Source organism: Brienomyrus brachyistius, chromosome 21 (assembly GCF_023856365.1).
Source record: "Brienomyrus brachyistius isolate T26 chromosome 21, BBRACH_0.4, whole genome shotgun sequence".
Lineage (NCBI taxonomy): Eukaryota > Metazoa > Chordata > Actinopteri > Osteoglossiformes > Mormyridae > Brienomyrus > Brienomyrus brachyistius.
Genome location: NC_064553.1, coordinates 8,400,818 through 8,428,798, shown reverse-complemented (window position 1 = coordinate 8,428,798; position 27,981 = coordinate 8,400,818). Strand labels below are relative to the sequence as shown.

At 47.2% G+C, this 27,981-nt stretch overlaps 1 protein-coding gene across 2 annotated transcripts in view; it reads left to right on the top strand.

The window, feature by feature from the left end:
* Nucleotides 1-26,449, top strand: part of LOC125716732 (VWFA and cache domain-containing protein 1-like) — a 39,987-nt gene extending 13,538 nt beyond the window's left edge. For both annotated transcript variants that reach the window (XM_048989359.1, XM_048989361.1), the window contains exons 2-27: nt 4,111-4,173; nt 7,058-7,206; nt 10,125-10,231; nt 12,219-12,345; nt 13,472-13,616; nt 13,774-13,990; nt 14,106-14,255; nt 15,010-15,243; nt 15,387-15,536; nt 15,780-15,903; nt 16,484-16,601; nt 17,400-17,568; nt 17,799-17,941; nt 18,124-18,305; nt 18,569-18,679; nt 19,502-19,624; nt 20,008-20,107; nt 20,242-20,358; nt 20,573-20,733; nt 20,935-21,021; nt 21,232-21,339; nt 21,822-21,973; nt 22,356-22,517; nt 23,380-23,448; nt 23,838-23,939; nt 25,049-26,449. In XM_048989359.1, the coding sequence (XP_048845316.1) occupies nt 4,111-4,173; nt 7,058-7,206; nt 10,125-10,231; nt 12,219-12,345; nt 13,472-13,616; nt 13,774-13,990; nt 14,106-14,255; nt 15,010-15,243; nt 15,387-15,536; nt 15,780-15,903; nt 16,484-16,601; nt 17,400-17,568; nt 17,799-17,941; nt 18,124-18,305; nt 18,569-18,679; nt 19,502-19,624; nt 20,008-20,107; nt 20,242-20,358; nt 20,573-20,733; nt 20,935-21,021; nt 21,232-21,339; nt 21,822-21,973; nt 22,356-22,517; nt 23,380-23,448; nt 23,838-23,939; nt 25,049-25,290 (3,612 nt within the window). In that variant the 3' untranslated portion in view covers nt 25,291-26,449. The remainder of the gene's footprint in view (nt 1-4,110; nt 4,174-7,057; nt 7,207-10,124; nt 10,232-12,218; nt 12,346-13,471; nt 13,617-13,773; nt 13,991-14,105; nt 14,256-15,009; nt 15,244-15,386; nt 15,537-15,779; nt 15,904-16,483; nt 16,602-17,399; nt 17,569-17,798; nt 17,942-18,123; nt 18,306-18,568; nt 18,680-19,501; nt 19,625-20,007; nt 20,108-20,241; nt 20,359-20,572; nt 20,734-20,934; nt 21,022-21,231; nt 21,340-21,821; nt 21,974-22,355; nt 22,518-23,379; nt 23,449-23,837; nt 23,940-25,048) is intronic.
* Nucleotides 26,450-27,981: the final 1,532 nt, after the last annotated feature.

Below are 27,981 nucleotides of genomic sequence, written 5' to 3'. Positions count from 1 at the left end.
TAGATGAAAGCCGGTGAGCTTGTCTGGTGCAGAGTACAGGACTGAAGTCTGGCTTCCTCGGGACTCTTGTGCGAACCGTGACTGCATCTGGCCTTGACTGCATCGGCCATCTTGACAGCAGGCCGGTTGCTGACATATTGTGTGAGGAGAGGCTGGGCTGTGCTCTCTTGGCCGTGTGTGTTGAATTGGCACTGGGAATGAGGCGGAGCCTTTTAGTTACTGAAACAAAGGAATATTAGGGGAGAAGGAAAGATCTGGAATCGGTAACCTATTGTAACCTGATCTTGAATAGCTGCTGTGATCTGCTTTAAAGGCGGGGCTTTGGTACAATATCATCTCATACATAACTGGTCCTGAAAAGATTGTAAAAGGTTGGTATCAAGATTTTTTTAAGGAAAACCTGGGCGTACCTTTACTAAAATAAACCAAACTTGTAGATTTAAAAATGAAAAAACATAATTAAACATTTTACTGCTTTGCAGTAATATTATAGCAGGACGAGTTGCCGTAACCAAAGCTCATCGCATTATTGTATGAGTGAGGTCCCACTTGTGTTTTGGGGTTTTTGAATCCTTGCTAAGCATTTATGTGGAAAAACTTACTCGTGGAGCGAAAGGGAATCAAGCAAGGCATGAAATTCACAGAGAGTGAAGAGTAGAGTCTTGGCATAATGCTCTCCCTCTCCCCCACCCCCTCCTCAGTGTTGGGGTTCATAAACCTCTGTTTCTGAGTCCATACCACATTCAGGCAGCCCTCAAGCATAGGAAATAGCTGTCCGGTTTGGTAACTTCCTTTTTACTGCCTTTGCAGAGATTTCATGTTGGGGAAACATGCGAAGCACATTTTTCACGAAAGCTCTGCAGTTCGCATGTGGCGTTGAAGACATTCACGGGCGCGTACCCACTGGAATCCGCCTTCGTCTTCCCTTGAATGTGGGAAGGAAATGCTTGGTTACAGTTATTTGTAACTGCAGTTGTAACTGGATGTGCGTGATCTAACGCTGGGGTTGTTAGGATTCAGAACAAGCAAAGAACAGCTAGTTATTGTTTGTTCAGTGTTCAATACAACACCACTGAGTCACTGCTTAATGCATGTTTGAAATTGTAAGACTTTTTTCAGTTGTGTAGTGTTTTTCTGGTCAACCTTTTTTTTGTAGAAGTAAACATTCTTTCTTTTCTTTCTCTTTCCGCCAAACCACTGTTCGGAGTGAAGGATAGTTCCATGGCTTTTCTCCTCATAGATACAATGCTGCATATCCCAGTCACTCAGTCTTTTGGGACCTATGGCAGATGTAATTATTTTCAGATGTGCTATGCTAACACCAGCTTTGGGGGGAACGTATGAATGAATGAATTGCCGCACAATGGCAAATGAAGCAGAAATGTGGGGGTGCGGTAGGGGGAACAAATGACCTGGGTAACACAAATCTATTGTTTATATGCCTTGCTGTGTAAGTGTTCGTGGTTCGTGGTTACTTTCTAAACAAAGAACAAAGAAATATATCTCTTTTGTTGTTTACTATCTTTCATGACCTGTGTTCCTGTAAAAGTTGGGTGTAGCCCAGTCAATATTCTGACAGCCAGTGAGGGTCACATCAACTCTGACCTATTTTCTCTCACTTAAAAGTAATTTTAAAGTGTGCGGTCTGTTCACCGTCGGACCTGGGAAGGTGGTGACATTTAGAGCAAACTGACGAGCTGGGTTTAAGTCCCTTCTGCTCGAGTGCCTTCTCGCCGCAGCTTATTGTGTAGTCCTGCTGCGTCTTGTGGTCGCTCCGATTACTTCCTCACTCGGAGGTTTTACCGTTCCTGGCGCAGTCATGGGAACTGCCAAGACAGAGCAAAAAGTTAGCCTTCAACAGTCATCGTCTGCCACAGAAATCCACCTTGTTTATTTGTGGGGCTCCCAAACTGACCCAAGTACCCCAGCTCAGCAAACATTTACTGTGTTCCTCTCGAACTAGTTTTGCTGAGGCTACACGTCTTATACATAAGGAGAATGGTTTTTACCACATCCGAGTATTTTGAGGTCATACTAGCAGCAGTGACCTGCTATTGTAACCAGACAGGCCACCCGGTTACTGGGGACTGAATCGGGAGGAATTGTGGGTCGAGATCTAATTTTAAATTATTCCTAGAATGTTTCTACAGAGACATTGACAGCGTGCCCCTGATATAGTGAAGATGCTGATAACTTAAACCCATGCATTAGTCCAGGCCCTCGAATATAATCCGCAAGCTCAGTATGTTGTTCCATGCTTAGTAAGATGGCCGTGTGTTATCAGCAGACGTGCTCCAGGTTGGCTTCTGGTCACGCTTTTGAGCTGCTTGCCTGTTTAACGCGCCTTCGCCTTCGGCAGTGAACGCGTGAGGCGCTGTGGTGTTTGGCAAACTTTATTTATTTACCGAACAAACTTCAGCGCGTTTTCTCGCCCTGCGCGCGGCGCTAACGGGAGGGGCACCTGTCTCGCGTGCGCGTGCCTGTGCGCGCGTGTCGTGTGACCGGTCCTATGAATAAAAGGTAACAGTTTGCATATGCAGCCCTTTCGCGTCTCAAACGCGTGTCTCTGGGTCTAAAGTCTGTTTAGTTTCTATCTTCCTTAATCCCAATAAAAGTTTAAGTTATTGATATGAGCAGTTTGCCGAGCGGTGTAGTTTGTGTCCTTTTATCAACGCTGTCCTTTTTCGTCAGAACCCGAAAGGCCGCTAGTACAAAGCAAAAGCTTTTTATTTTTTTACAGCAGGGGGGGTTTGCATTGCTGTTTGCACCTCCCCGGCTGGTATGCCCTGGCTCGCCATAGGGACGGTGTGAATTTCACATTAACTCGGAATGTGGGACCTGGGGAGGGTCGTTTGTGCCAGCCGAGGCTCATAGCGGGGGGAAAAGGCAAAGCAGATGCGTCGGCTTCAATGAAACAGCCAAATCATATCGTTTTATAGGATGCTTCTTCAAAAGAAGCCCCAGCTTCTTCAAATTAAAGCAACTCGATGCCCCCCCCCCGTCCGTATCGATACCCCGCGTGTTCATTATTTATTCGCTTTTACTTTTTTTCTGTGTTTGCAGCTACAGCTGTGAAGGTGAGTCTGGCAGCTTTTGTGCACAAAAATCCCACAAACGAGTGGTCCGGAAATTTTCCAGTGGGCAGCCAAGATCCTGCAGTTCCTGATTTCGCGTTGCAGGTGCTAGTGAGAGGCCGAGCTGCGCATACAAGCCATACTTTCATAAACAACTATTTTTAATTGCCATCTTCGTTTTATGTACTTTTATTTTCTGATGTCTGAACAAAGAGCGCAAGAGTTTAATGGGAAAAAAACGTAATACCTTTTCAACCCAGCCATGTTCACTCGTTTTGCTTATTTATGTATGCTCCTTTTGTAGTGCGCTGATTTATGCTGGAAAAAAAGTTAAGTCTGCGCGAGCTCCGCTTCCCCTTAAGACTCGTGCAGTAAACAGAAGACAACTGTACGTTTGGAGATGAAACATTTCCAGATTCCGGTCAATGCTGGACAGCCTCACGCTGCTTCCGCGTCCCCAGAGAGCGCAGCTCAGCGCCTTCGCCCGTGCATGTACTGTACGTCCGGGGAAATGTTTGACAGTGCTTGAAACATTTAAAGTCCATGTTTTGATTCAGTAATCAAAAGCCGCCTGCAAATGGAGGTCGTTCCGCAGTCAGCCCGCAAAGGTCGGGATGGGTTGCCGTTTTTTCTTTTCCCCTCACTCCTTTCGGGTGTTTTGGAAGTTTGCCTGGATTGGAGTGTCTCTGAAGGTTGTCAGAGGTGTTATGTGGACGTGTCAGAACTAGTCCCAATTTTACTAGCCTGTGCTGCACTTGGAAATGACCTTTTCTGGCGTCTGTTTAACTTTAGTTTTTTGTGTGTTACCATGCACATTTCCTACCATCATCCTACACTGTCTCCATTGTCCTGATATTACAATATAATACTGTCATAAGTACAGTTTAGGTTTAGGGTGGTGATTTTGTGACACGGTTTTTGTTCAGGGGGCTTAGAACTGTCCCCCTCCCTTTGTTCAGTTACATTTCTGGTTGTGTGTTTTTCAGTTATGCTGTAATGATTCATTTATACTTTTTTGTCTTTTTTTTTTTTGCAGAGAATATTCAACTCCTTCATTTACACCGAAAAAACGTCTAATGGCGAGACAGAAGTACAGCAGGTGAGAGGCAGTTCCACCCTTGAACACAAGGGTTTGTTTTAGACGTCTGTCAGATATTGGGATGCTGCCCACTCTGCTTTCTGGTAGCGGTGCTACAATCTTTGTATTAAAAGCCGCTCTTAAGTTTGGGTGCAGTTGCTGTGTTGTGGTTAATGGGTTTCCTGTGTGCTGTCAGTCTTCCCAAAGCACCTCTGCTTAGTTCTGCTTTGCTGGGGCTTTGAATCAAACCGCAGAGCCATCACAGGACGTCCGCGCAGGCTCGCCTTTCAGCCCCCGGGGCCAAACCCGGTCCACTGTTTCCAATTTGCCATGCAAGGCACTAATTCTGTAATTACTCTCATCTGCCAAACTCGGACCGCTGACATCTCAAGGGTGACCAGTGTCTGACAGCAGGAGAAAATTAAAGAATTCCCCACAAGATCAGAACACGCAGCAGGAAGAGGGAGATGGTTTAAATACATACTGATTTAATTTGTTTTTCTATTGTGTGATTCCTTTTTTTATATGTTAAAAAAACTAAGTGAATTATTTTGGCTGAAGTCTGATTCGCTCATGTGGCCGTGGCAAGTCTTCAGTTCTCAAAATGTCCCACGTGACCCACGTAATGACCCATGTGACCATGACCAGCGTAAACAATTAAAAAGTGGATCTTAAATATGGGTTGAAGCTGATCGGTACATTTTTGATGCTGCGGGGTACTGAAGGTGTATTTGGAGGGTGTGATCTGTAAGTCCTACAGCGGTGCTTTCCGAGTGGGGGAGGGGTGCATGTGGATGCATCTGCAGACCCCCTTACTGGTCTGGTACCTCCATCACAACACGGGCATTGTTCTTCCCAGTAGAGAGACGTATGTGCATCTAGTTAACTGCACACATTTCCATCTGTCTGAATTTGTTCATAGGTTTTTGCCAAAAGGTTTAAATCTGTGACCTTCCAGCAAAGAGTCTGGGAATAATTTGTGGATTTTTTTTCCCCTCTGTGCATTTGCATTGGATAATGTTTTTCTGTTTTTAATTTCTTTTGGGAAATCGGCATGACGGTACTGGCTATTTTTTTAATGCCCCACATGAAAACATGGGTATATTTTGTACAAAGTGAATGAAAATCTGCTTTTTTGGCCCATCCATTGTACTCGGTGGCACCATATTCTCGACCGTTGCAGGCTGAAACGTGGAGGAATTTAAGAGAGACGAATGACCGAGTGACCTGAGAACAGGGTGACGTTGCTGGCCTCTTCGGTCCCTGTAGTATATGTAATAATGTATGAGAGAGAACGCACACTGAATGCTGAAGTTTGTGTGTGATTTATGCCTGTAATAGGACAGTGTGAAAAGGATGTGGTTATGAAATGCTATAGGTTTTCTTCATGTTCTCGGAGGTGCTGCTGCAAAGGGGCTTTCGACCAGCTTTGCTGTGTGGGCGTGGTTAAGGAGAGCAGACATTTTGGGGCTCAGGAGCGGCAGTGCTGTATGAGCCCCCTGGGACCCCACCAGAAAAATGAGAGCCCCCACCCGCTGTCAATGTGCGCGGCTGACGGAGCCCCGCTTACTGTCTGCAGACTCCGTTTGCCACGCTCCAGCAACTGGAAATTATGAAGCAGCAGGCGCCCCAGACCCTCCCAGTCCTTTTTATTGCCGTCCCTTGAAAGTTTAACGTTGATGGATTTGATTTCACTCTCTCGGCACCTTGTTCTTGTTGGTTATCGAGCCAAAGTCAGATTGTGTGTTTTATTTCTTTTTTAATATAATAAAGGCTCTTGCCTTTGTTCGGTATCGCTGATTGATGGTTTACACCTTAATACCACAAACTATAAATCCAGTGTAAGAGTGACTGCTGTGGCAATGACTGTAACCAGTGATAACCTGTTTGTAAACTAGCACTCCTCTATAAAGTGAAAAGTTGCGTATTTTTATATATACAGCTCTGGAAAAAATTTAAAACACCCACACACACACATGCTCCTCTACTTACGGACGAGTTACATTCTGAACGGCCGTTCGGAACTTGAAATGTTCGTAAGTTGTTATTCGGCATCATTTTAAGGGTATACGCAAGTACAAAGAACTAGGATGCCGGGAGTACTACGTATATATAATCTGCATTTTTAAATCCTGGTTTAATGCTGGTCCTGCTGGCAGAGGCTACGCTGAGCAGTGGGCGGCTTCCAGGTTCAAAATTCCTAAAAGACAGCAGTACCAAGAATAAGGTGAAGCAGGGGACACTGGGAACGAGCAGAAACCAGCCAGGTAGGGGGCGGAAGCGACTCTGTAATGCCAGAGATGAACGTTAACTTATCCGACAGTTTCTCATGAATTGGGTGATGACAACAAGTGACCTTCAAAAGGAAGGGAAACATTAAGTGCAGGTGTGAGGTGCACTGCTAGGACAGTTCGTAATGGGCGGCTAGAAGCAGGAATGAAGTTCTGTAAAGCAACGAAGGAGCCCTTCATTAACGAGAAACAGAAAACCCATGATGTAGTTTGGAATATATATATATAAAATTCACAGACACACACCCAAAACTCAAGAAATGAGTGAAACAAAAAAACTGGGTTGTGGTCTCATTTTTTTCCAGAGCTCTGTGTGTGTGTAGCGGTGCTGCAATCTTTGTATTAAAAGCCGCACTCAAGTTTGGGTGCAGTTACTGTGTTGTGGTTAATGGGTTTCCTGTGTGTTGTCTGTGAATATATTATTCACAGACACACACCCAAAACTCGAAATGAGTGAAACAAAAAACCGGGCTGTGGTCTCTTTTTTTCTCTTTCCCTGTGTGTGTGTGTGTGTGTGTGTTAATTTCTCTATTAACAATGTGAGGTTTGTGTTATTGGTTTTAATGCACTTTGCTGGTATATCTGAGTGACGCTCTGTTCAATTCTTGCTTCAGCTGGCTAAGAAGATCCGCGAGAAGTTCAACCGCTACCTGGATGTGGTGAACAGAAACAAGCAGGTGGTGGAGGCCTCGTACACGGCCCACCTGACCTCGCCCTTGACGGCCACCCAGGACTGCTGCAAAATCCCACCCTCCATGATAGAGTAAGCCCGTGGCTATGCTAACGTTTCCACGGTCCCACTGTGTAACCAGTATATGAGCCATGCCCCAGTTTCCATATGATCATGGGAGTTTTATTTACACAAAAACAGTCAGAACAAAAAAATGATTATCAGATTATAAAGGAGGTGGGCCCAATCAAATAGAGGAGGCGGGGCTAACCAGTCAGATGTCTTGGTCCCACTTCCTCTAGTTGCTTGGACCCACCTCTACAAACTGATTGGTTCAGAGAGACACTCAACTTTTCATTCTGCCCTCTGAACATTTTCGCATAATTAAATCTCCCAAGCTTTCTGTACCTCACCCACCACTAAGTGCATCTTGCATAACCCCACCTAACTGTTTTAAACCCCGCCCTATGTTTTCAACCCTGAACCCCCCCAATAAATAATCTCCAGTATGCAATGCTATTCGCAAAGCACCAGTCTTCACTTAACATGCTGCGTACTTGAAACCTGACCATTCTTAGGGGCAGTGTGTGAGACAGCCTCTGGACTTCTGGAACTTTCAACCATTCAGTTGAGTACTTGGTGACTGTCACTCAGTTGGTTGATTGAAACAAAACCTTAGTTTGTATTTGTACTTTCTGGACTAGAACTTTCCACCTGTAGTGACAGGAAGGTCTTCAGCTCGAGCACTGGCTTCAGCGAAATAGGCATGTGTTCATGGACCCTTGAGCAAGACCCTCAGCCCCAGGGCTGTGAAGTAAAGGATCATCTCATTTGTTTATAAATCTCATAAGAAGTATATTTATATATTCATAAGCAGACCTTAAAAGGTTTGTGTCCAACTGGCTTGCAGCTTTGCTGATTTATGGAGAATCATATGAAATTTACATGGAAAGGACATCTGAGGTACCTCTCAGCCGACGTGTTAGCGCCCAGACTCTAGTACCATAGGCGGTTCTAGATGTAGTTCTTCAATCTCAACATCCGGCATGAAAGCAGCTTCTCGGGAACGTCTTCTGATATCAGTTTCCGCGAGGGCCACTCTCACAAGGTGCACTTTCAATTTAATCTTTACTGGAACAGTTTCTGCTGCATTTTTCATGTCTGTCAGCTTTTTTTATTTTTGTTGAGAATTTTATCTCTGTCCCCAGACTTCAGACTGAGTTATCTTGAACTATGAGTTGCTCGCCCTCTCAGATCAAGCCATAAGGCCAGGACTGAGGCCACAGATGGTGAATTGCATCCCAGAATTTTTGTTATTACTCTGCTGCCAGTCCCAGCAGGGTGAGATGGGTGGGTATGTTGCAAGGACCTGTAAATATTAAGACTTGGACCTAAAAGAGAGGGAGAGCAACAAGTCATTGCTTCAAAGTGTACAGTCTTTAATCTCCACAAAAATCAGTCCAGCTTATATTATGTTTTTTCTGTGATTCAGTCCATTGCAATCAGGTCACAGCAGGATTACAACTGTATACTTTTTTCCATGATCAAAATCATGTGTAGCCTAAGGCAGGGTTTCTCAACCCAGTCCTCAGGGGCCCCCAGACAGGCCACGTTTTGGCTCCCTCCCAGCTACCCAGTCTGTATACCCGGTAAAAGGTGTTTTGTGAGCTGGGAGGGAGCAAGCACATCAACTGTCTGGAGCTCCCCAAGGACATGGCTGAGAAACACTGGCCTCCGTGATTGTGTACTCATTCTAAAAGCCTACCATGCTGATTGCTTGGGAAGCTTGACTTCTGTCAGTTGACTGAATCAAATAGGGCCGAACGTGACATGGGAGGTGGTGACGTTAACATCAATGCTGGTCAACCCATCGGGCAACATTGGCCAAGGGTGCCATCTTCTCAAGGGCTGCGACTTAGCAAGCCTGTTATACTTTGTCTTGGTTTGGGGCATCGGCGAAGTTTGTGGAGGGTGTCACAAGGACTTCGAATAGTGCTGGTCAGAATTAAACAACAAGGTTGATTTCCCAGTTTCTGTTTTGCTTATGAAGTTCCCCAAGGTCTTGGGGTTCACCAGAAATCCCCTTTTGATGTTGCATTCAGTCACATATTGTGCTTCTGCGCTCCGTCACTGAGCCCCGACATCAGCTGTGCGGATGGGGAATGGTTTTCCAAGGGGTTGGATGGCCAAGCAGTGGCCAGAGTTCAAAGCGGCTTGTTGATCGGCGCGTCCGTCAACCATGCATGCCTCCCGCAGACGGACGGACGGGGAGTCGCTGGGAGCTGACACAATTCCAGGACTGTTTCTAGTGGGGGTAGGGGGATCAAAGAGCGAGGGATGTGCACCCCTTCAGGATGCACTTTTGATTGGATGCTTGTTAAAGCCGTCTGTCACCGTCCGGGGAGCAGGGTGCTGATGCGGCTTGTCAGCCGGTTCAGGCTTGCACCCCTTGGGCCCGCCGCTCCACGTGTGCTGAGAAACCCGAAACTCGCTTGGTGCATGCTTAGGGCTTGGATGTGAGTGGGGGTGGGGCAGCGTAAAGTAAGCAGAGAGATGAGACATGCGAGGATGGGAGATGCTTTAAACAGTTTTTAGGAAAATTGAGGTAAATCAGGCACCTCCCATCTCAAAAAATATATAATTTTCTGATTCTGCATGTTCAGTCAGTTTCCCCCCCCATCTCTCCCCCCCCCAATTTGAAAAATATGCCCGCCCTTTAATTTACACACTGTAGAGCATGACTGGGTTGATCCGTATGAAGCTGGGCTTTTAGTGGTGAGCGCGGCAAGTTGCATAAGACCAGAGTTGTTCTGGTTGATTGTAGATAAAGGCAATACTTATGTGGAACTTGCTTTTCATGACTTTTTATTGAGGTTGCATACTGATGGCATCACGACGAAAGAAGAATGGGTAACTTTATTGATGCAGGATGGAATGACAAGTAGGGGTGAGTGAGGGCTTGTGCACTGACTATCCTCTGGCTAAATAACTACTGCTTTTGATGTTCTCAGGTTTGATGGCAATTTTAACACGAATGTATCCAAAACCATCTGCTGCGATCGACTGTCCCCCACTGTCAACAGCCGAGCCTTCAATCCTGGCAGGGACCTCAATTCAGGTGAGCACCCACACCCAGCTCGGGGGAGTTTTACTTAGCAAAAATGTTCTGAGGATAGAATGAAAAATGATTGGTTTAGAAAGCCGACCAATCAGATTGTGGAGGAGGCAGACCCAAGCGACTGGAGGAGGCCAGACCAAGACATCTGATTGGTTGGTCCCACCTCTAGTTCCTTGGACCCACTCTCTGAACCAATCATTTTTTTGTTCTGCCCTCGGAATATTTTTGTGTAAGGTAAACTGCCATGAGCCCGCTCCCAGCCCTTATCTGCTTTAAATCCATGCCATCTCTGAATATGGAGAGGCAGTTACCTTATAGAGCTGCCATGGCAACAGAATTCCAGAACTGGAGTTTCCTTTTGTGCATGAAATTTTTATTAATTTTTAAAATGTATTTTATGTCAAAGTTTGGCCGTAGTGTTCGAATATAACGGTGCAAATTTCTCCTGCATGTGAATGATGTTGCTGTGCACGAAAGGCAGACTGATAGATCTTCAGATGTCTACATATTTATTGCTCCTGTAGATTAATGGACCCCAGGCCCAAACGGAGTTCGCTAGGCATGCAGTCGAGATGGTGTGCAACCGCCAGCTTTTCCTGTAATCAGGGGCCCTGTTCCTCATCGAGGGGCTGTGGACCCCTGCCTATCGCAGCCATCCCTCCTTAATATGTTTATTTCTCCGGGAACCACTCTGTTCCAGGCACTTGGCTGATTTTGAGATCGTTTATCACGGGGGTGGGGGCTGTTTCAGGCGGCTCCCTAACTTGTTGGCTTACCCAGTGTCTTTTCTCACCATTCCTGTTCAGGTGCTCATAATCCCTCTCTTAAATGTTGAACTGGGCAAATATATGCCTTCCCATAAAAGCACTGCATGGTTTCCTGTATGTGGAGGATTAATGCTCTGCACTCTGTGCTTGTGCCTCATATCCGTCTTTAGGTTTCCCACAGAATGGGTGTGGGGTTTCTCTTTAGCCTAGCAATAGCTCCCGATTTGTTTTTAATGAACGCCGAAACCTTCCAAAAAATCATAACTGCCGTGCCATTGTGGCTTTTATCCATACGGTGTTTTGCATTGCAGTTTTGCATTGCAGTTAGAGGAGCATAGGGTAAATTTTGAATGCGCAGATTGTTCTAGTGAATTGTGATGCTCTTTAGATACCTTCTCTGAAGGGCCGGCTTTTTTTCCCCATTTTTTTGGAGGCTGGAAGATCTCCCTTGATCCCATCTGCATGAAGTTAAGACTGACTGTTTGGGGGGGGGGGGCGCGAATTGTTGATGTTGTTTTCCCAAATCCTGTATGGGGCATGATAAGGGAAGTGCAGCGTGGGTCTTGACTTGCAGTGAAGGTCTTTGTTTAGACTTGGTTCAGTCCTGACTGCCTGATTGTGCCCGGAGTTGATGCTGATTGAAGGGGTACTTTCTCTGCTTGCTACGGCTGCACTGGTCCTCCACGCCTAACGCAGTCCAGCTGCTCTGACTCTTTCCTGGGATTACACTGCCACTTGAGCCCCAAGCCGCTCCTGATTGTCCTCCATTCCCCGGCATTTAGAGGAGATCATCGTGTCGGTTTCCATTAGTAATCAGAAACTGTGAAGGGATTGAAACTGAACACACAGTGTCGTGCGCCCCCCCCCCCCCTCCCACCCCCACAGTCCGGCTGAATAGGTAACCTTCACTACACACTAACCGCTAACCTACGTGCGCGGTCTTGGAGTATGTGTGGTGAGGCACTCACTGCTTTATTCTGTATTCTTAATGTCAACAGATTTCTGGCTTTATGTTTTGGAAATGGAAAGGGAATACCAGAAGTCAGAAGACCTTGTTTATCAGTTTGAAGTCTACTGGAAGAATTATTTTCAGTATTTAGCTGAATGGGCTCTTTTTTTATATAAAAAAAAGTTTTATAATCGTCTCATCCAACCTGAGTGTTCAGTCCACCATGCAGTGTAATTGTGTGCCTAACTTAAGTGTTCTGTCCTCTATCCAGTGCTTGCGGACAACCTCAAATCCAACCCTGGGATCAAGTGGCAGTACTTCAGCTCTGAGGAGGGCATATTTACAGTGTTTCCAGCCCACAAATTCCACTGCAAGGGGAGCTATGAGCACAGAAGCAGGTCAGCCGAGTTTAACGGCTCATGTTTTACGTTGACAAAAGGTCGACTTCTCACACACGCAGCGCAACACCAGCACTTTCATTTGTAGTGATCATCTTGCATGCGGCCCACTGACGACACGTCCGAGCTTATATGTAGCCAGAAAGTAAGCTGCGTCTCATTTGCGTATGTTGCCAAGCAAACCCAGCTGACTTGAGTGGTAACACTCAACACTTCATTGTCTCTTGTTGCTGGAGTGGATTTAATTTTCAGAGACACAATAGGTTTGACTAAAGGAAACGGAATCAGATGCTTGAGTCACAGACCGTGCCCAGGAAGGCACACCATACGCTTGGTGCTTGTATGTGGCTTCTGTGGTCTGCTTGTATAAGATTGCCCGCTGGTTGCAGACTGTCATACATAGCAAGCTGTAAGTACCTAACCCTTGACTATTACAATAAAGGCTCTTCTCACAAGAACCTGAGAATGCATTGTTAACGATGAAGTAGACTGCAAGCTTGAGTTTGAGAAGTTTTAAGGTAAAACATTATTTGAATAAACAGAGCAACACTCATACTTAATCTAAACCCGGTCCATTTGCATCAGGGGTGGGGAACCTGTTCCATGCAGGTTTTATTGATGACCTCTCAGTCAGCCAATAATAAAGCAGCGGTTTTCAACTCCAGTGCTGGGAACCCACTGTTATTGGCTGATTGTGAGGTCATCCAAAAGGCCCGCCCCCACACTGGCCTTCCATGGATCAGGTTCCCCACCCCTGATTTAAATGGTGTTAGTGTTGGTTCTAAGCATGATACTCATGGGGAAATTAACACCACATTTTGCAGGATTAGTTCATGATTATTTTGTCCCCCCCAAACAACTAAACAACGCATGATCAGTTATATGGAGTGATATAAACTCAGTGGACCATTTCACTTGGAGCACAGCTGAAAGGCATGATAGTCTGAACACTGCTGAAAGAAATCGATCCCTTAGACAAGTGCCTAAGGGTTAATTAAGGACACTGGCTACAGGTTTTCCCTCAGTACACACATGTTAAGCTTCTTAAGTGTATTACTCTTATCTCAACTGGAACTGGATACTGCATAGACTGGGCCTGTAAATTATCCTGTATTTGTTCCTGTAGGCCGGTGTATGTTTCCGCTGTGAGGCCACAGTCCAAGCACATGGTGGTGATTATTGACCACGGCAGCTCCATCACAGACATCCAGCTTCAGATTGCACGGGACGCCGCTGTGGTCATCCTGAACTCCATTGATGAGCATGACAAGGTTGGCCTTTGCCGCCTTTGATTTCTGGAAGTGCTGTTATGGTGCTTTGTGACTCCGCGTGAGAGTGTGTTCTGCCGATTTTATTTCCTTGCAGTGGTGGAGACTGATTTGTGGTGGCGCTTTGTTTGGTCTGTGTGTGTGTGTGTGTCTTCCTCAGATCTCGGTGTTGACGGTAGCAGATACCGTTCGTTCCTGCTCCTTGGACCAGTGTTACAAAAGCTTCCTGTCTCCCACCACCAGTGAGACCAAGAGGAAGATGGCCTCCTTCATCAGCAACATCAAGGCCTCTGACAGCCCCACCCAGCATGCTCTAGGTTTTCAGAAAGCCTTTCAGCTCCTCAGGAACACCAGCAACGTCACCCGACAGCAAATGAGTAAGAGTCCCGACATCTAATACATTCCCGTTTGCTGGGACTCCTAATATTTCATGTTTTTTTGTGAGGTCTGACTGAAGTTAACTGAACGCTCGGGTGTGTCCCTGTCTTCTAGCCACAGATCTGGTGATCATCTACCTGTCCTCTGGCATGACCTCCAGGCACTCATCCGAGTATGAAAAAAAGACCACTCTCAGTGTGGTGAAAGAAGAAAACCGCCACCTAAACAACTCCGTGATGATTCTCACCTACGCCCTCATGAACGGTAAGGTTTCAGCGACCCCCCCCTCAAGTATTCTGCTCCATCCGCAGCTCCCTTGTGGCAGCTCTGTTAATCGTTCTAGGATGTTCCGCGGAAATCATCGTCTTCTCCCTTTAAACAACAACAGCAGACGGTGATGCTTTTTTAATGCTTGATCTTGCCTCTGCGTGTCTGCCAGACTGATAAATAATTAATCGACGTTGACTGTTAGCAGGCAGCAAGGCAGTTTGTATGGAAGCCCACGCTAAGAACTGTGGAGAGAAGCTAAATCAAATAAAGGAACGTCCTGCTTGCCCAACAGGATTAAGGAGGGAGGGGTGTGGTCCTTCACCTGCTTCCTCAAATTAGAGATCTGAAAGAAATCCCTGTCTGTGTTTAGTTATAAGTAGTGCCAATGACCCATTTTTTTAAATGTATTTTTTCTATTTGAAATAGAATTTCAGGACAGTAGAGGCTTATTAAAGATTAATAGCGTGCGCTTTTATGTAATTATAATCCAGTGATGATAATTAATGCGGCATTTAAAGGCCGTGTTCCGCTCTTCCCTGGATTTCCGTGCGCTCTTTAAAACCGCCTTTGATTCACGAATTCTTCCGCCTACCCGCCTGAAAGAGAAATGAGCAAAAGATAAATAGACGTTCGGCAAGTATAGCTTCTCAAATGGACGGATTCCGGCTAGGTCCGGAGATGAATGCGAAGGTAGGGCTCCGCGCTAATGTCATGCAGTCTAACCGATTTGTCCCCTTGTCCTAAGTAGAGGGGGTGACTGGGCTTAAAGAACTGGCGTTTCTGAGGGACCTGGCAGAGCAGAACTCGGCGAAGTATGGCGTGCCGGACCGCTCGGCCCTCCCTGTGGTCAAGGGCAGCATGATGGTCCTAAACCAGCTGAGCAACCTGGAGACCAGCGTGGGGCGCTTCTACATCAATCTGCCCAACCGCATGATTGACGTGGCCGTGTTCAGCCTGCCCTACACTGACCCAATGGGTGACGGTCAGTGTGCAGAATCTGCTTTTTTTTGTCAACATAGACAACATTATGGCTGTGGGATGTTATATGAAAATGTACGTGTTGGCTCAGTGTAGCACGTAGATTTTTCACATCTTGCCGCCTCGTCAATTCTAACCATGCGATAGGTTTCATCATGACCGTAAGTCGACCATGCTACTTCGGAAACCTCTTGCTCGGCGTTGTGGGAGTTGATGTCAACCTGGCCTACATCTTAGAAGACGTCACATACTACCAGGACTCTTTGGCCTCGTATACCTTCCTCATAGACAACAAAGGTGGGTGTTTTGCATGGTGCGATTCGTGTGCCTGTAATACAAGTGGCTTGACCCATGTCAGGAACCTTTAAAGATGGAGTGGAAGGTTCTGCTGCTTAAACTATATCCTTCAGTAGTCTTTTATAACTTCCTTATTTCTAAAAATACCTCAGCGGGGACATGGGTTGTCTGGTTGCTTGGAGACGCGTTGGGCGCATACTTGTTGTGCTACCCTGGTGAACTAACACGGGACACATCTTCCAGGATATACCCTCATGCACCCCTCCCTCACCCGGCCCTACCTGATGACAGAGCCCCCCCTTCACACTGACATCATCCACTACGAAAACATCCCCGGGTTCCAGACAGTGCGTCAGAACATTCTCAGGTTGGTGGAGTCGCATGTTCGCCGCGAACACGCTTTGGGGTCTTGCAAGGTGCTCAGGGTTTGGTTTATACTCCTGTAAGTGCATTTGCATTTAGCTTCATTTCGATTTATTTATGCTTTTTCCAAAAACACTAACTGATTTTATACAGATCTGCTATTCAAATTACCTCCCCTGGTGTCTTGCTTAGTGGTTTTAGCGTTTCGCCCGTTCTGTAACTCGAATGTTCCGTCACTGCTGCAACCATAGTTTTAAGAAGGGTTACGGTGACATTTCCACACCGAACGCCGCAGATCGTTAAGTCTTTGTTAAGGCTCAGCACCTCTTGTTGTCGGAGCTTTTAAATCAAACGCAGGAAGTTCGGCTTCAGCTTGTAATAACATGTCTGTGACTGGTGATTACTGGGTTGTCGGGCTCAAACTGCATGTTGACACTCTGCCGTCAGACATGACTTTATATAAAAGAAATGTCCTGTGTTTTCTGTCTGGATCGCGCTGGGTTGTTCTGGCATGATGACCCCATCTCGTCACCCCCATCGTCAAGGCACTGGCTAAGTGATAACGATGTAAATGTATCCTGCAGCCTCCCGTTGGGCAGCCAGGTCATTGTGGTGCCTGTCAACTCCTCCCTGTCCTGGCACATGACCCGTCTGCGAGACACCAGCCGGGACTCCTACAACGTCAGCTACGCCTGGAAACTGGTACTGCACCATCACTAGGCTTCCTGATACTGTACCTCAGTGTTTCTCAGCCCGGTCCTCAGGGGCACCCAGACAGTCCATGTTCTTGCTCCCAGACAGCTCCCAACACCTGAGCCAAACAATAAGTCCAGAACACTGTATAACTGGTAGCATACATGTTGAGCGCTGGGGGGGGGAGCAAAAACGTGGACTGTCTGGGGGTCCCCGAGGACCGGATTGAAAAACTCTGCTCATCTTGATCCTCCATCACGACCTCTACTTCGGTGCCTGTACATGTACATGTCCGCTAAAGACAATGTCTCCATTTCACCTGGAGTAGTTGGGAAAACCTTCTGGGCTTTTCCTGCCGATTTTGAACTTGTTCCGAATAATGGGGGGCTGACCTCCGTCAGCCTGTTCCCTTCTGAAGCATAATGCATTAATCTAACAGAGCGCCCCTTAGCATTTAAAAACACTTCAGTGTCAATGTTTCTATGCGGATCTGGATAGTAAATGCAGTGTTTACATTTGTGGGCCTGTTGAAGCAGAAGTATTGTTGGTTTCTGTATGGGATAAATGTAGCTTATCTCCATGGGTCTAATTAGCAATGGTAGTCATGCTTTCTGTGGCTTTAAATGCAAGTAGACTTGCTGTTTGTCCCTGTGGGTGTCATTACACTGGGTGTAGAGGGTTTGTCTCGGATGCTATATGAGAAATGGTGTAGTGAATCGCTTTCACTGGAGGAGAGTGTATCTCCGCCAGTAGCTACGCTGATGTGGTTTATGGGCAGTATTTGAGGAACCGTTGTCTCCTCCTCAGGTCCAGGACACCAGCTTCATCCTGTGCATTGTCTACGTCCAGCCCGAAGTTCCGGTCAAGCACTTGAAGAACCTCAACACGGTTCCCAGCAGCAAGCTCCTCTACCACCGGCTGGATCTGCTAAATCAGCCCAACTCCTGCCTGCACTTCAAACAGCTCGCATCAGTCGGTAAGGTCAAGGGTCAGAGGTCACGAGCGTACGGATGCCTTTGTCCGTTCTCTGCGTTTGAGGGTGCTGCACCATTTGTTACAGTGACGGGTAGTTTATAGCTACCTTCCGGTCATTCGTACTTGAGAATTATCCTCACAGTTACCCATCAGCCGTTCTGTCGTGTGCAGGCACATTATTTTGTGTCCAAGTCTTCTCTGTGGTGCTTCTCTCCCTTCCACGTGCGTCAGAGAGCCCGACCGTCATGCTGTCCGCCGGGAGCTTCTCCTCCCCATACGAGCACCTGAGCCAGCCGGAGACCAAACGCATGGTTGAGCATTACACGGCCTACCTGAGCGACAGCACGCGCCTCATCGCCAACCCGGGGCTCAAGGTACCGTTGTCAGTGGCCCAAAAAAAACCAGACCCTCATGTTATCGAGAGGGTTCTCCTCAGCGGCTCGACTTTCTCCCCAAGTGAACTGGTCGGGGTCAATCAGCCCAAAAGATGCTTTAGCGGCGCGCATGTAGGTGGAGCAGTCATGTGACCCTGTTGTGTGCTCTCATCGTGTTCCAGTCGTCGGTCAGAAATGAGGTCATGGCCACCAGTCACATAACCGACGAATGGATGACCCAGATGGAGATGAGCAGCCTCAACTGCTACATCGTGCGTCGCTACGTGGCCACTCCCAGTGGGGTGCTACGCATTTACCCTGGATCTCTCATGGACAAATCCTTCGACCCTACTAGAAGACAGTGGTGAGTTTCTGGGGACGCTCTAAGAAAAATTCCCAGAATCACACTGGGTGACAGTGATGAGATTATGAGGATATCCATCTGGAGTGTGTAAAGCAGTAATTTACGTAATTAAAGGCTCCTGGGGAGAAAAGAAGAATTTCAGTAGAACTAAATTTATAATGGAAAAGAAGCTACCTGGAAATGATGGACATGTATCTCCTTATTGAGTAGGGTGACAGAATATTGCATGGGTTATGGCTAATTCCGGTCTGTGGAACTTTCAGGTACCAGCATGCAGTGGCCAATCCGGGACTCATCACCTTCACTGGGCCTTACCTGGATGTGGGTGGCGCTGGCTACGTGGTCAGCATCAGCCACACCATCCACGTCTCCAGGTAGGAGCCGAAGAACCCATCAGAGGTCTTGCTGTCGGGGCCTTTTTATAGCCCTGCCTGTTTGACGTTAGGGAGCGGCAATGGAATTTATGATGAGCTAACATATTTGGCCGGCACGAATCGTGTTGTGGGGGATCATGTGACGTGGAATGTTGTCTCCTTGTCCTTCCTTCATTGAAATGGTCACAGAAACCTCTTTATCACAAGTAGCTATATTTGCTTTCAAACAAAATATAGATCTTAACCATATTTTAATTAGAGGAATGACTTCAAAGTGCATGGTAGCCATCTAACCATCTATTATCCTGATAAAACGGCCTTCCTTCTGGTTCGGTCTTTTTCAGTGTGTGTGTGGGGGGGGGATTGGTGGAGTACTGGCTGTGCAGTTTACGTGTTCAGAGTTTGTGGGGGTGTTCATAACAAAGGACGAACTGCATAAATGTGTAGCTGGTAGCAATTTTGTTTGTGTATGAAGTGGTACTGAAATACGATGAGCTGTAAAAATGCACGTTACTCTGAAACAAAAAGAATATGTGTTCCTGTTTGTTTAACGAGGTAAATGGGTCTCGTCTGTCTCGGAATGTGGCTAAGCGGGTTGGGACTCTGTGCCGGTGATAGGGAGGTCATTGGTTCAAATCTTCAGGCCACTACACTGACCCATCCACTGAGCCCTTAAGCAAGGCCATTAACCCCCAATTTACTTGAGGAGCACTGCACGCTGGCTAACCCTTCGCAAGCTTGCCTTCACCTGCGTCTCTCTCTCGTGGAGAGCGGGATGGGGATCAATAAAGTATCACTGTTCTGTATCCTGTTCCCCCCCAGCTCTCAGGCCACCCCTGGCTCCGCAGTGGCAGTGATGGGCATCGACTTCACCCTGCGCTACTTCTACAAGGTGCTGCTCGACCTGCTGCCCATCTGCAACCAGGACAAAGGCAACAAAATCCGGTACACACAGCCGACGGTGCAAACCGGGTCCGGCGGGCCTGGGCTGCCAAGCTGCAGCTGGGTGGTTCTGTTTAGGCCTAAGAAAGTCTCCCCTTCCTGGGGCTCGTTTGGGCTCCTTAAGTGTAGCAAAGTCATTGGGGTACATTTTGTTGACTTAGGGAACATGAGTAAATTTTTAGGGGGGATCAATTGCATAATTTTACTATCTGGCTGTGTGCATTGTTGGGTGGGGGGGGGGGGTTACTAAATGGCTTCACGCCTGTGCTGTTCAAGTGATCTTGCCTTATTGGTTGAATTGTTGACTTAAGTACATTGTCATGATGACGACGAATCTTTAAGTGTCTCGGTGGCTTTTGGTTTGACTTCTCATCCGCTTGCTGAAGGTGTTTCATTATGGAAGACAGAGGGTACCTGGTCGCACATCCCACCCTGATCGACCCTAAAGGGCACGCCCCCGCCGAACAGCAGCACATCACGCACAAGGTCAGAGGTCGTGCCCACATCTCTGTCCCCCCTCTTCTCTGGCTTTCACCTCTCTCCCTGTCTTTCTGTGGCTAGCGTTGTCATGTCCCTCCGTGAGGCGTAACCCTGACACCGTCTCTTCCTCCTGTGGCCAGGAGCCTTTGGTTGCCAATGACATCCTCAACCATCCCAACTTTGTCAAGAAGAACCTGTGCAACAGCTTCAGCGACCGGACGGTTCAGCGCTTCTACAAGTTCAACACCAGCATTGTGGTGAGTGGGGCAGAGCGGCCCCCAGCCCCGCCGCAGCACCTGTGCTACCCCTGGACCCTCATGTTACATCTTTGGATTTTCATCTGTGTTACAGCCTCATCTAGTGGCTGTTTGTAATATTGCATCATTCATTTTGTTACGTTCGCAGTTATAACCCATAAGAGTTTTTAGATTTTGTAGTTTGCCTCATTACCGTAATCCTCTTGCTCACCAGGGTGACCTGACCAACCTGGTCCACGGCAGCCATTGTTCCCGGTACCGGCTGACCCGCATCCCGGGCACCAACGCCTTCGCTGGCATTGTGAACGAGACATGCGACTCCCTGGCGTTCTGTGCCTGCAGTACGGTCGACCGTTTGTGTCTTAATTGTCACAGGTCAGTAGGGGGCGCCAGTCTGCAGCACGTCTCACAGACTTTCCACTCATGATATGTCTTCTCTAGCATAAACAACATGTTCAGTTTGCTCTCGCAGACGTAGGAGCTTCCACCTGTCATCAATCCAATCGTCCATTTACTAGTGCGTTTATTTAGAGCTACAACAAAATATCACAACCCTGCTTTTCTTTGTTTTCCCAGGATGGAGCAGAACGAGTGTGAGTGCCCATGTGAGTGCCCCCTGGAGGTCAATGAGTGTACCGGCAATCTCACCAGTGCAGAAAATAGGTGAGCTACATAAAACAGACAGATGTTTCTTCTAAAGGAAGTTATACTGGGGTAAGGGAGAGAACTTCTGTGCACCACTACCAAATGGGTGGAAAAAAAATTGAGTCGGATGTCTAACCAGGTTTGAGTAATGTCATATATTTAGTGGTGTGTGATTGTGAGCCTGGGATGTGTGTACAGGTGTAATGTCTCACATGTATGTTGTCATAGGAACCCCAGCTGTGAGGTGTACCAGGAACCCCCCTCCCTCATCGACTCCTGCCAGCAGGACCTGCCCCAGTGCATCAACACTCACTGCAGCCAAAGGTTTACTAGCAGGTGAGCCCCCGTCCTGCCACAGGAGGGCTGCTCAGATTTCACCAGCGGAAACAGTGACGTGTGCAGCTTATTTATAGGAAGGTCTTATACTGACTTGTGGGTGTGTTGCTCAGAGGCTAGGGATCTGTGTCGGCAATCGGAAGATTGCTGGTTCAAATCCCATGAATGCCATGAGTGATTCTACTCCGTTGGGTCCTTGAGCAAAGCCCTAAACTTCAATTGCTTTGCCTACATCCTGTCCTGCAAGCAGGTCATCCAACTTTCTGGGAAAATTTGGGGGTTGGTGGCAGGATTGGCACTCTAGCCACTGGGGAAAAAATTTCACACTGCTGCACGGCTGCACTTGGGTTCCAATCCCTGAGGTTTATTGTGTGGTGGGTGTGGCAATGTGCTGTATCAGTGTGCGCTCCTTACCCTCACAGTAACTTGAGCGAGGAGAAATTAATATGCCGACTGACCGCGATGCGCTTCTGTGCTTGCAGTGATTGCTTCGGGGTGCTGGACTGCGAGTGGTGCATGGTGGACAGCGACGGGAAGACCCACCTGGACAAGCCCTACTGCGCCCTGCAGAAGGAGTGCTTTGGAGGGATTGTGGGAGCCCGCAGCCCCTACATGGAGGGACTCGGGGACCATGGTGAGTTTCCATCCACAGGTTTTGATAAGCCCAAGAAAGCCTAGCAGCCTTCGCCTCCCCCAATCCTCACTACCATCTGTTTTTCTGTCTGATCTTCACTGATCTCCAGCTAGCATCTCTCTACAGCCTTGGGTTCTTTTATCAGCACTAACTTGAAAGTAGTCTTGTCTGTGGCCCTCAAGGTTGTATACTGACGGGTCATCAGGCTTAGGGATTTAGGGGCACTAACTAGCAGTTTAGTTTGCCGTGCAGCTCGCAGGATTTAGATGTAATCTGAAGTGATGCAATGTGCTCACTGCATTCTGTCAGAGATCTTACGGAGTTACAGTTCAGCAACTGGAATACAATTGATAACTGCATTTGTGCCATATCTTCCCCACAGATGATGAGGCTGCCTCTCTCAGCACGATCAAGAGCGCGCCGGTCGGACCAGTGGCCGGTGGCATCATGGGCTGCATCATGGTTCTGGTCCTGGCAGTGTACGCGTACCGGCACCAGATCCACCGCCGCAGTCATCAGCACATGTCCCCATTGGCCGCGCAAGGTGAGGAGGACGAGGCAGCGGCCAGCTCGCCTTCTCCGCTCAGCGGACCGACACACAGCACCACCTAGTGGCAGGATCCTGCTCATCATGGATTTCCGTATTCATTTAAAAAATTCATCCATCTTTCTAACCACTTATTCTGGTCGGGGGTGGACTGACTTTTCATTTTCTTTTGGATGATTTTTCCTAAATAAATTAATCTGGACGTGCTACTTCACACACCCACAAATTTTGTGCAGTGGTACTGCAGGGCCATTACATGAACTGATTCCATCAGCATCTGGTTAGTAGCTGAAAATGTAAATGAAAATCTGCTACATTTGGGTCAATATAGCAGAAGTGACTGTAAAAGGGGGACAAAGGCTGGCAGGACCTGTCACAGTGTCTTTCGACAGCGATGGAGGCGTCCGGGGCCTGACATGTAGGGCAGCCGTGCATTCTGGGTCGTCGGCCTCCGTGCGAGGGGCCGCCGGTGGAGATGAGTAAATTAACTGAAGCTTCTGTGAAGAGGCTGACCTCCCCCAGACGAGGTCCGGGGAGTCTCTACTAATGAGACGAGGAGCACAGATTATTAGGTCAGACTCGAGAAATTACAGAGGTTGTTACAGAGAAAGTCCCCTTGTCACGCCTTTCTAGTTAATACTGTGTCGACGCTGTTACGCTGTCCATGCAGGGGCCAGGAATCCGTTTCAGAAACACGTCTCACATCCCTGCATATGAGAATTCATCCGTCATGCACCCCCACCCCCCACCTGGAATTTAAAAAAAAAAACCAGCTCCGTTAGCATTAAAACTTGACATGCTTTCATTTGGCCCCATTTGCTTTGGTACTGCACACATATACTTGTCTCTTGTCCTACAGAGATGTCCGTGAGGATGTCCAACCTCGACAATGAGCGAGAAGAGGACAGCCACGAAGACCGGGGAATAAGTGAGGGCTTTTATTTTTAATGCGTAAACCCTTCCCTTTCTGTGCATTTTAGGATGCAGCGAAGAGGGGAGCGGCAGAGGCGGAAAGCCTGCCAGACACGATTAGATTTTGTTTCTCAATCAAATTGAGGGCAGTTTTTTATTTCCGATTTCACAGCCGCAGATATTTTAGCCCCTTTTAGCTCTTAGGCCGGACGGCATCTGGTCATTCCGTCTTGTCTGAAGTGCTGCGCGCACTTTGAGTATTTTGGAGCACCTTGAAAAAGCGTTGAGCCCACAGAGGGTCAAAAATGGGTCTCCCCGCATCTAAGACATGCTCAGTGTGATCTGTGACCTCTGGTCCCGCTGCCCGTGGTTTGGCGTGACGGAGATGTTGTCTGCCCACTCCAGTCAGCAACACGCGCTTCATCGCGGCGGTCATGGAGAGACGGGCGCACAGCCCCGAGCGAAGGCGCAGGTACTGGGGCCGGTCCGGGACAGAGAGCGACCACGGTAAGGACAGCGCGTGCCGTTCTCTTAAGCCGCATGGGCTCCGCTTTCTGCATTTTAGAGAAATGTTCTTTACACGAGTGAGGTTTGTCAGGCGAGAAACACTGTCATTCAGCTCAGGAATGCAGCAGAGTTGTCCCCCTTCCACGCCGTCTATGAATGACCACATGCACAGCTTTCTGCCGATAGACAGGGAGGCCAGCAGCTCACACACCCCTTCAGAGAGGGATTTTCAGAGCAAGAAGCTTGCATGTCAGCCATTCGGGGTGCTAGTGTCAAATTCCTCTAGCACTACTGTCAAAAGTGACCATTTGCTCGATTTTAGTGGATCTCAGCCCCTTCAACCAGGAGCTATACCAGCAGCGGGGGAAAGGCGACATGGCAGCAGTTGTGAAGTCATTTGAATGAATGAATGTATGTATCTATGTTACATTTATATAGTGCTTTTCGAGTCACCCAAGGCACTTTACAGAATAATGGGGGGCCACTTCAGCCACCATCACTGTGTAGCCCCCACCAGGATGAGACGACGGCATCCATACTGTGCCAGTTAACTCACCACACAGTAACTTGAGGTGGTGAAGGGGTAGGAGAGAAATCACCAGTTAGATATAGGGGATGATTAGGAGGCCAGATCTGATAGGGCCACAATGTACAATTTCCTGTACTCCTAGTGTTTAGCTGTTAGGGTTAATGCTGTGTGTTGGAGTGAGATGTTGGCAGTATTAGGATTTAAGATTGCTGCTTCATCTTAGCTGGCAATTAATTCTGCAGGGACCCTGTTTTTTCCCCTCTTTTTTTTTTTTTTTTTTTTTTTGATGTTTTCAAGCTATGTCTCAGTACATCTCATCTCTCAGTCCCTTTGGAGGCTTTCGGTGGTTTCATCAGAACTCTTTGTTTGGCTGTAAAGTATCCTGCTTGTTTGACTCCCTGACAGATGCGCGTGTCCTTGTACATGTCAGTTTTCTGTGGATAAATCTTGACAGGTCGGGACGCCACGAAGGAACATATTCTGAATGTCACCTTTTAACCTCACAAACACAGTTACTGGTCACATGATACCGGAGGAAATTTTTTTTTAACCAAATATGGTCGTGTTCATACACATTTAGGCTACAGCACTATGAGCCCTCAGGAAGACAGCGAGAACCCTCCCGGCAACAACGACCCTCTGTCGGCAGGCGTGGACGTCGGTAACCATGACGAGGACCTGGAGCCCGACACGCCCCCCCAGACGGCAGCACTGCTGAGCTACAAATTCCATCCATACCGGCATTCGTCGCATCTTCCACTGCACCACTTGCACCGCTTGCAGGCTGCTGTCACCGTGCACAGCGTGGATGCCGGGTGCTGATCTGCGAAAGGGCGCCCCCTTCCTTCCATTAAGCTACTGTCTCATTCAGACCCTCGAGGCCCATGGAACCAAATGGTGGCCATTTTGCTGTTGATAAAAATGACTGTGAACAAGGCACAGATGGATATCTTACGGCACGGTACGAGTAAAATAAATGTTAGACGAGGCCAGTCGCTTCGTGGACGTCACGGCCACAAGAGATCCGTGTGATCCATGCTCCTCAGATTTTAGGTGAGGATAAAAATGGTTATTTTTTTACTATTTATTTAACAGAACTGAAAAAATACCGTCTGCATTTTCATTTAGCACAGTGTTGCCTAAAGGCAATTTGAAAAGACATTGAAAACGGCAGAGACCGTTACCGTGGTTATTCCCCCCCCTCGCCCCCCACCCCAATCCCTTTATCAAACTTGGAGATTTTCCATTTTAACTGTACATTTTTTATGTATGGAACATGAAGGTGAAAAAATTTGTGTAGGAGAAGCTGATGGTCTTGGAACTGGAGATGTTCTTGCGAAATGCTACAGTGCGCAGCCCCGGTGTCGTCCAACTGAAATGTTTTATGGGTTTTCCCTCTGTGTCCTTGGGCTCATGTTGAACTTGGAGTTGTCTGTTGCGTGCTCCAGTTTCGGCGTTCCATAAAGCCGGCTACACTGCACTGGGGTAGCCGGGTCGAGGTCGACGCAGCCTCCCTCAGTCCCATTTTAAAAAGGTTGACGTCTCCATCCAGCTTGTATTCATCCAAAGGTATCGGGTGAAGAAAAACTTGCCTATTTTTAGCCCAGAGTTTGCAGGAAGGTTCCTGAAAGGCGCGTAACAGAAGCAGCTCCGGCTGCCACACCAAGAGGATTTTTATCCAGTAATGCATCACTTAATCCCACCAATGGAACTTTTCTACCACCACTAAGTACCGGATAATGATTTGTCAGTGCTCCAGTCTGCCGGAATCCTCTTTGTCCTTTCTGGCATTGAGGCAAGCTATGTTTTAATTTTTTAAGCACTGGCAATCTATTGTTTTTAATGGAGAATATTAACAGTATTATTCACTGTTGCGAGCAAAGAACACCTGGTGTATGTTAAACACTAAATTACATTGTACTGGGAAAAAAATGTGTAAAGTTCTTTCTTCCAGTGGAAATAAAAGAAATGAAATTTGTAATCTGCAATATTTCCCTTGGCTTGGAATGCGCTGCCGTGTCTGTCTGTATTCCACTGATTTCCTTTTTTAATTGGTCCCTTGTGCACGCTTGAAATTTGAAATGACTGTACCGAGGTTGTGTTGCATCTGTTTCTTTTAGTTAACTCTGTTTTTGACGTGTGCATATCCACATGTAATCGCCAGATGCATCCCAGGCTAGTTGAGAGGTATTTGTTATTTATTTATTTTTTTAAAGGACAGTTGTCAAGTCACAGTGACAGAGTGGTTCCATAGCACAGCAGTGACCTCAACCCTCTAGGGTCATGGGTTCGATTTCAGTTGTGTGTGGAGCTGGTGTTTTGTGTCTTAATCGTTTGGCTTTGCTGTAGGTTCTGTGGTTTCCTATCATTCTGCCATTTGCTTCATCTTGCCTGTGTGTGTGTTTGTATGCTGAAGCAGCACTCACTCACTCTCTCACTCTCGCAGTGTTTCCCAACCCAGTCCTTTGGGACCCACAAGTGGTCCATGTTTTTGCTCCCTCCCAGGAAGCTGGAAGGGAGCAAAATCATGGTTTTTCTTCGGCATTTTGAGGTCCGGACTGGGAAACACTGCTCTAGAGTCTATGTAAGCAACATAGGTTGTTGTTTTGGGAGTAGGAATCTGGTTAACAGCAACCACAAGCATCACACATACACGCAATGTTTCTGGGAAATTAATGAATTATGACAGTAAACAAAATTAGAGATTCTTGTGTTGGCTGCCAAGTGTTACAATTGGACAACAACTTACATGGAGGGGGATAAAGGAAATGTAGGCACCATCCTCTGTTAAACAGCAGCACAATCCATTTACACATGCTGATCAGCACTTGTTCTGTTGTTCCGTTATTTTCTACACTTCCTGCATGTACACGTTTGCCAATTTGCACACATTATCCCTGCCCAGGGAGCCAGTAGTTCCACTTAGAATAATTAATGCTTATATTTGGGAGAAAACAATGTTTAAACAAGAAATGACTTCTGGAACTACAGCAGTGTCCGAAGCTGAATTAAGTTACTAATGTATGAATTTAGAGTTCCTAGCCTCCCACACTCCTCTCTTATGCAGGTTAAAGATCCCTGCAACATTTTTACATAAATGCACACCCCAATAACTCAGTGGGCTGAATTCTCTGCACTTTCGCAGCAAGTGGCATCTGAATGCATACCTTCCCTGTCCTAACTCCCATTCTCTCATTTCTGGAACTGCCATTGCTATAGGGACCCTCCAGCTGAGGGCCTGCAAAGATGGCACAGAAGAGCAGGCTTCACTCCTACTTGTATAGTTGTCAGAGTGCTGGACCACAATAAAGAAATGGATCAAGTTAAAAAGTGGCCGCACTTTGCTTCGCAAATTCATTCTAAGTTTGCAGACAACAGAGATGCGTTTCGGCGAGTTGCCTTCATCAGTGTGCACATTATAAGATTAACATGTGTAAAGGATTCGAAATTGAATCCTAATGTTAAGTAAAGGTTTGTGAGCAATGATATACATTTAGCATTTAAATATAGATT